The 7,293-nt window shown below is 34.6% G+C and overlaps 2 protein-coding genes across 13 annotated transcripts in view; one reads left to right on the forward strand and one right to left on the reverse strand.

The window, feature by feature from the left end:
- CASK (calcium/calmodulin-dependent serine protein kinase (MAGUK family)) overlaps nucleotides 1–7,293 on the forward strand; it is a 396,153-nt gene that overhangs the window by 250,687 nt on the left and 138,173 nt on the right. The window lies entirely within an intron of this gene.
- GPR34 (G protein-coupled receptor 34) overlaps nucleotides 3,534–7,293 on the reverse strand; it is a 6,683-nt gene continuing 2,923 nt past the window's right edge. For 2 of the 4 annotated variants that reach the window (XM_008585023.1, XM_008585029.1), the window contains exon 3: nucleotides 3,534–5,202. In XM_008585023.1, coding sequence (XP_008583245.1) covers nucleotides 4,054–5,196 — 1,143 coding nt within the window. In that variant the 5' untranslated portion in view covers nucleotides 5,197–5,202 and the 3' untranslated portion in view covers nucleotides 3,534–4,053. Of the gene's footprint in view, nucleotides 5,269–7,293 lie in introns of all 4 variants that reach the window. The other 2 variants (XM_008585039.1, XM_008585016.1) reach the window with 2 other exon arrangements.

Here is a 7,293-nt window from a genome sequence, read left to right on the forward strand (position 1 = left end):
GGTCTGTATGTGGGATCCAAACCCTCGAGCGGGAGCGCCGCCGCGCTTCCCAAGCGGGCGCACTTATCCAGTGCGCCACAGGGCCGGCCCCAAAAATACATGCTTCTTTACAAGTCTATGGTGTTTGTTGGTGGCTGACATAAAAGCTCTTCAGTAAATATCATATTTGTTGTGAAAAATTTTCCTGCTTTGTACTTTTGCTTTTATTTTTGTTTATGGTGTTTGACAAAGAAGAATCTAAATTTTTAAATCCAATCTATGAATTTTTCCCAATTGTCATTTCTGTTGTTTTACTAATGGAAAGTTCTTTCCCATCCACAGATGAGTTAGTCACTTATGTATTTTTTAATCGTTTAATGGTCTCATTATTTACATTTAACTCTTTAATCCACTTATAACTTTTTTGGTGTGATACAAGGTGAGGCTATAAATTGACTTTTTATTTTAAGTAGGCACAGCACTATTTATCAATCCATCCCTGCCTTCCCTGATGCTTTTTGTGATGTTTCCTTTATTTGCAGTGATTCTCTCTGACGGAGAAGAATGTATTGAAGTCACCTGGGAAGCTTTTCAGTAATACACTTAATGCCATCTTTGCAAGATTCTAGCACATCTTGACTGATAGAATCTTAGGTCTCCCTCTGATTTGTTCCTGCCCTCACTCTTTTGAGAGCCATTAATATGTCATACACTCTTCTTATATATCATCTAAGGTCTGCTTAGGGATGTGTATTGTGTTCCACTGATAAGTTTATCTTTGTATCTGCTCCACAATGTTTTCCTTACTGAAAGATAAGAATATATTTTAATATCTGATAAATTAAGTTTCCATTATATTTCAAAAGCCTAAACAATAACTAGCCCATTAACATGTTTCTGAGGCATCCGGGTTTCCTGTTGAGAGATCTATTCTATTTCATGTTGTTTTTCTCTTGTAGATAACTTTCAGTAAAGCTTTGATTCACATAGTTGTAATTATATTCTACTTTTATATCAGCAGGACTACAGATCCATTTTTAAAAGTTGAAATTAAACCTTCTATAGGGGGCTGGCTCATTGGCCAGTTGGTTAGCACGTGGTGCTGATAACACCAAGGTCCAGGGTTCAATCCCTGTACCAGCCAGCTGCCATAAATAAATAAATAAATAGATAAATAAATAAATCCTTCTGTAGTAGAAGATAATTGTCTTTTTCTGCTAACCTTATCATTGAAATTCAACCACCATCAAACCTGGGTCTGCACAGGTTTCTAAAACTAACAGCAATACTCGGCACTGAGGTCTCACTCTGGCAACCAGGCCCTTATTATTTTGCCCTTATTTGGTTTTGCATATGGTGATGTTATTTAGAAACTCATTCTGAAGGTCTTTTGTAAGGTGAGCATATGTATATACTTCAGAATTTCCTTTTTCTATATGCTTCTATAACTAAACCTTAGGTCGGGGGAGGTAGGAACAGTGTTTCCCGCTTGCACATACTAATGCTCAGTAGGAAATAAAAGATTATATTAATAAATAGCCTTAAATTTGGTAAGTCAATAGCATATTTTTCTAAAAATTTAGAAACATTCTCAGGATTCAGGTTACTCTAAGGCATATTATCAGTGAAACTTCTATCAGTAAACAATTCATTATGGGATTATAGATAGATTAACTTTTATCAAAATTCATTTTTTTGCAAATAATACTATAGCAGGAATTCAGTATACCTTTTTTATATTTTTAAGAATGCCATTATTCAGGGATCATCTAATTTAATATAAATAAGACAGCTTCTAGAATTATGAGTGTATTTATATTTTAATGGTCCTTAAAACTAATAATAATAGTAATTGATAATATTATTTAACCATTCAAACTGTACATTTGCAATAGAGACATGTAGGGTTATAAAATGTTAACCAGTAACATAAAATAGATTTTTAATTTTGAGGACAGGAGGGAAAATCAGAGTTTTCATAATTTAAAGTCATACAAACAGAAATGCTGAATTTTATTTGGATGGTATTTGTTAACATTGTCAGGGCAAAGTAATTAATATAATTTTAATAGTTTTTTCTAAGTCTCTAATTTTTCTACAAATTTCAATTTTTATCCTCAAATGTTACTTGTTTTTTAAATATACTTTTGCTTTTACCTGTTCTGTATTCAACCAATTGTGTGCACTTAGTAAAATATGATTAATACAAAATATGATTAATACAAGCCAAATCTCATTAAAATAAATTCAGCTCTAACAAAAATCTTCACATTCTTTAACAATGATTTCCCAACCAGTAGCCTACCTTAAGTTTTAAGAAGTATTTTTACTATAAAAAATTCTCGTGCTCTGTGATAGAAACTTATGAATGGATCCTTGGAGTTTGTCATAACAGGATTTTACCTAACTCTTTAGTCAACAGCATTCTGGTTGTGTGTATGACCAGAGTAAACAAATGCAGGCCAAACTTTTGAGAATGTTTGCTTAATGATACCGCCCAGATTGCAACTGTATGAATGTTGTATATCCAGATAAGTTGATTAGAAAAAAAGCTAAGTCCTCCCAATTTTTTCTTTTGAGCATTCTCTTCCTTTCCTTTCTTCCTGTTTCATTCATCCATCCATCCTTTCATTCATTCATTCAATTATTCAACAAATATATATTGATCTTCTATGTACCAAGCAATGCACCAAGCCTCAGGGAGTTGGAGATGAATAAAACAAAGATTCCTTTCTCTTAGAGCTTATTTCCTATTATTTTTGAACACACATGAAAATTTTAGAGTTTGTTTTTCTTAATTCTAATCTACAGTTTTTTTAAAATTGTTATGAAATATAACAAACACCCATGTACCTGTCACTCAGATTTAATAGACATTAACATTTTGCCATTTTTGCTTCAAATCTCTCCAGATGTAACTATTAACTTTAAGTTGGTATGTGTGTTGCATGTATTACCATGCATGTTTTGTATTTTTATTGTATATGCTTTATAAATCCATAAAAATATGATATTGTTTTATGTGTTTTTGTATTTCACATTAATGATTTCATGTGGTACATACTCTTTTGCAGTTGTATATGTGTGTGTGTGTGTTTTACTCAACATTATTTTTGAGATTTACCCATGTTGATGCATGTGGATATATTTCATTTCATTGAGGTGCTGTATGGTACTGCTTTTTGTGAATAAACCACAGTTTACTGCTCCATGCCTTTGCTGTTGCACACTTAATTCTAAGTTGTTTCCAGTTGTTTAGCATTATGAATGGTAGTTCACTGAGCATCATTACGTATGTTTTCTTGTATACATATTTGAGTGATTTTGTAAGATGTATACCTTGTAGTAGACCTGCTGGATTATGGCATATACACATCTTCAGTTTTACTCAAGTGTAGCTGAGATGACTGAATCATTTATAAATTTGTTTTAAGTAAGGTGTGGTTTTAAGTCCTGTTGCTGTGCTTATTCTTAGCTTATCTGTTGTTCAGTTTTTACTGTACAGTATTTAAATTCTTTCCATTTTTATCTAAGCAGTGATAGAGAGTGGGTGGTCTCATTTTTATTAGAATTTTATTAATTATTTTATCTGTTATAGAGGTTTAGGCATAAATGAATACAGTAGCAAATTATGCTTTTTAAATGACAAATGAACATAAATTTTCTGACATTTTAAGTCAGTCCCCAAGTCATTTAACTCACTTTTATAAACACACTTAAATTAGTATCAAGTGCTTGATTTTAATAACTACTTTAGTGACTTGAGAACCTCTGCACTTCTTTTAATTATTTTGTTGTTAAACCATGAATTTTACTTAACTTTATAATCGATGTTGAGTGTTATCTTAAAAATCTATTTTGAAAAGATTTTACATACAGATTTAAAATTTAGTGATGAGTATAAGCTTTTCTTTGCCTTGAAATATTTTACAATTAAGCAAATGAAATATCACAAATACTAACAGAGCTTTGAGAAGATTTGAGTTTTATCAATGCTAGAGCTTTGTTACAAATTCATTAGTTCTTTAAGGAATTAAGAGGCTGTCTTGTATCATTCTTCTTAGTATGTTTACCTCAAGTACTTTTAGAACTAGACTGCATTTTAGCTGCTGCAGATATATCATGCAGGGAGTAACCTGGTTTAAATTCTGAAGTGCTTTCACTCCTGCTTGCTTCACCTTGAAATCGTCTAGAAAGAAGTTGGCACATTATTTTGCGAATGTTACTGGACATCAAGAAATACATGACTGGATCTAAGCAACTATTTAAAGATGAGAGAACCAGCATGATCTCATTGGTTTTGTGAACGATTTCCTTCCAGTAGCAAGGTGATACATTTAGCTGTGAAGAAATGTAGATGAATCGAAAGGCATGGTAAGGAACAAAACATATAGTAAAAATGATAAGTACAATAAAGGAATTCCGGGCTGTAGTGGCATATTTACCAGAATTAGGAAATTTTGACCTCCTTTTAGAAATCCTCAATAAATTCTTGCCAATCTTAATATATGAAAGGATTATTAGTAGGAAAATTAGCCAGAACATTACCACAAGAATCAAGTTAAAAATTGCTTCTCCTTTTGCATTATGCTTATCTCTATAGTGGAAACACATTGTGGAATTATGCCCTCCTTTCTTAAGCATTAAAATAATCATAGTTAAAAATCCTGCAAGAGCAACTATCCATACTGTACAGCAAACATAAATACTTTGTCTGGTTGATATTACCTTCCGTTGTTGTATAGACCGATTAATTTTTATGTAGCGATCCAAACTGATGAATCCAAGCAAAATAATGCTAATGTACATGTTCATATAAAATAGTGTTCCCACAACCTTGCACAGAATCACACCTAATGTCCACTTGTCTTGGTTAATATGATACATTATTCGGAAAGGAAGACAGAAGATGAGTAGGAGGTCTGCAATGGCTACGTTAAGTAGGTAAATTTGAATGGAATTTCTTTTGCGGTGGACACCCAGAAATACATAGAGAGCAATTATGTTCCCAACCAGTCCCACGATGAAAATCACAGAATAGAATGTTGTTAACAGAGTAGATAGTAATTTTTCATCCATGGAACAGGTAACATTTGATGCTTCTGAGAAGTTTTGTGGCAATTGGTTGCTGTGATTAGTTATAAAACGTGTTGCATGGGAGGAGCAAGACCAGCTGCTTAGCGAAGTCGTTGTCATTGTTATAGTGTGACTTCTCATTGCCTTCTGTGGGGATCAAAAAGTGAAGGTGCTAAATGACATGTTTCTTGTGTGTAGTTCTTCAGGTTTCCCCTACAACAGAATTCCAAACATTGAGTCATTGGCTATTTTAATAACAGTTACTTTAATTTAAAGTGTAAATAATAAACGATTTACTTTCAGATATTGTGAGCTTAACTTTTATTCTACTTTGGACCATTTGGATGTCTACACCATGTGTGTAGTAGCATGATTGTATCTCAAAACAAGCAGCAAATATAGTAGGATCTCATGGAGTGTCCTGCTCTAACCTTTCCTGTGGCAGTGGCATATGTTCAAGGTTTGTTTCATTTATGAGATTAAAATAAATAACTGAACTATGAGATCATCTTTTCTCAGAAAGGTTATGGGAATAGAGATAGAGGTGAAGAGAAATGACAGCTCCTGTTTTTCAAAGATGACCATCAATTTTCCTAAAGGTACTTATAGCCATGAGTGAACAGGGCCCATTGCTGGCCTTGCCCAACTTCAGAACGGCTTCTTGACTTAACACTTTCCCTGTGAGGCATTCATTTTGACACATTTTGCCACATGGTGTGTGACAAACTGTGATGGTCTCTAATTCCATGGTGGAAATAGGGGAGAGAGTCCTAGATTTCTTCCTTTTCTACCTAAGACCAAGGTGTGGGTATTAAAATCATTTGCCTTTGGGGCATGCAGTTAACATAACAGGCCAAGAGAGCACAGCACCTGCCTGGTTACACAGACTGTTGTAACACTGCACAGGGGAACAAAGTAACCAAACAGAACCAAGTCAAGAACAAACCATTTTGGTAAAGGGTAACATTCAGGTTTAAAATTTTGTAAAGTGCGGGTAGGGGCATGTGGTTAATTCCAAGGAAGAGGAACCGGCTGGTGAAGAGGAAGTTATGTAATCCCTGGTAACAGCCTATCTCCAGAGTTCAGGATAGTAGAGGGAGATAAGGAGGGAGGAGGACTGAGTCTAGTTTGTCATGTGTCTCAACTGCAGGAAGACAGATTTCACAAAGTTTATAGAAGTGTGAAGGCATGTTTCTTGTGACCTGAGATTCTAAAAGGAAAGGGCAATCAAGAAAGAATGGCAAGCTACCAGAAATGAAACTGATCGTTCAATTTGCATTACCAGGAAGAGGAAAAGGGCCTCTGTAGAGGGACCCGTGTTGTATGGTTAGTAGGGAGCTCTTGGAGGCTCAGGTAGCAATGTACCATATCCACCGGTAAAAGGGAATTGAGGCATAAGAACTGATATGACTTTGACAGCTCAGGTACCTGAAATGACTTGAAAAACTCATCTGTAAGTAGGTATTTGGGTTTTTTTCCTATTCCTATGCTAGATTTTAAACCCCATTAGGGCTAAGAACCAAGTCTGTTTTGTTTGCCTCTGTGTACCAAGTGCTTAGCACAATAAATATTGTTAAATGAAAGAGAGAATTTATTAGAAATATATGTAAAATTCTACATATGGATATTAAAGTCATCCATACAAATATGAGAAGGGCCTTAGCTGCATTAACAGAAATGCAGTTGCAATTGTATCAGTAGTGTCATGTGGCTGCGACAAAACTACCCCATCTTTGGTCAAATTCCTAGATACGTAGTGTCTAAAATGAAGATTGTTACTGCTAAGCTGGTTCTGTCTGAAGCTGGTAGGGTCTCACCTGGAATGCAGTGTTTCATCCTCAGCAGCACACTTAGAAAAGGCCACAGACCATATGGGGAGAAGAGGAGCTCAAACTATGTCACAGAAGCAAATTGAAGGAAATAGGCACTTTACTTATCCTGGAGATGGGAATGCTTTACAAGGCCACAGAGAAAGGGGTTTCACCTTGTTATATGTGTCTTCAGAACAAGAGCCAGTGATAGAAATTGCAGAGACAGATGTTGCTTCCTTTTACGAAATGGTTTTTTTTAGAACGAAATGATCTATCTTGGGAGGCAATAAAGGTCTTACCACTGGAGATTTTCAAAATTTTCAATGGGTACTTTGTAGAAGGGATTCTCAGTGGTTCTCAATCCTGGCTGCATCCTAGAATCCCATTGAGGGCTTTTTTTTTTTTTTTTTTTTTTTTTTTTTTTTTT

The sequence above is a fragment of the Galeopterus variegatus genome, unplaced genomic scaffold (assembly GCF_000696425.1).
Source record: "Galeopterus variegatus unplaced genomic scaffold, G_variegatus-3.0.2 Scaffold105, whole genome shotgun sequence".
NCBI classification, from domain to species: Eukaryota; Metazoa; Chordata; class Mammalia; order Dermoptera; family Cynocephalidae; genus Galeopterus; species Galeopterus variegatus.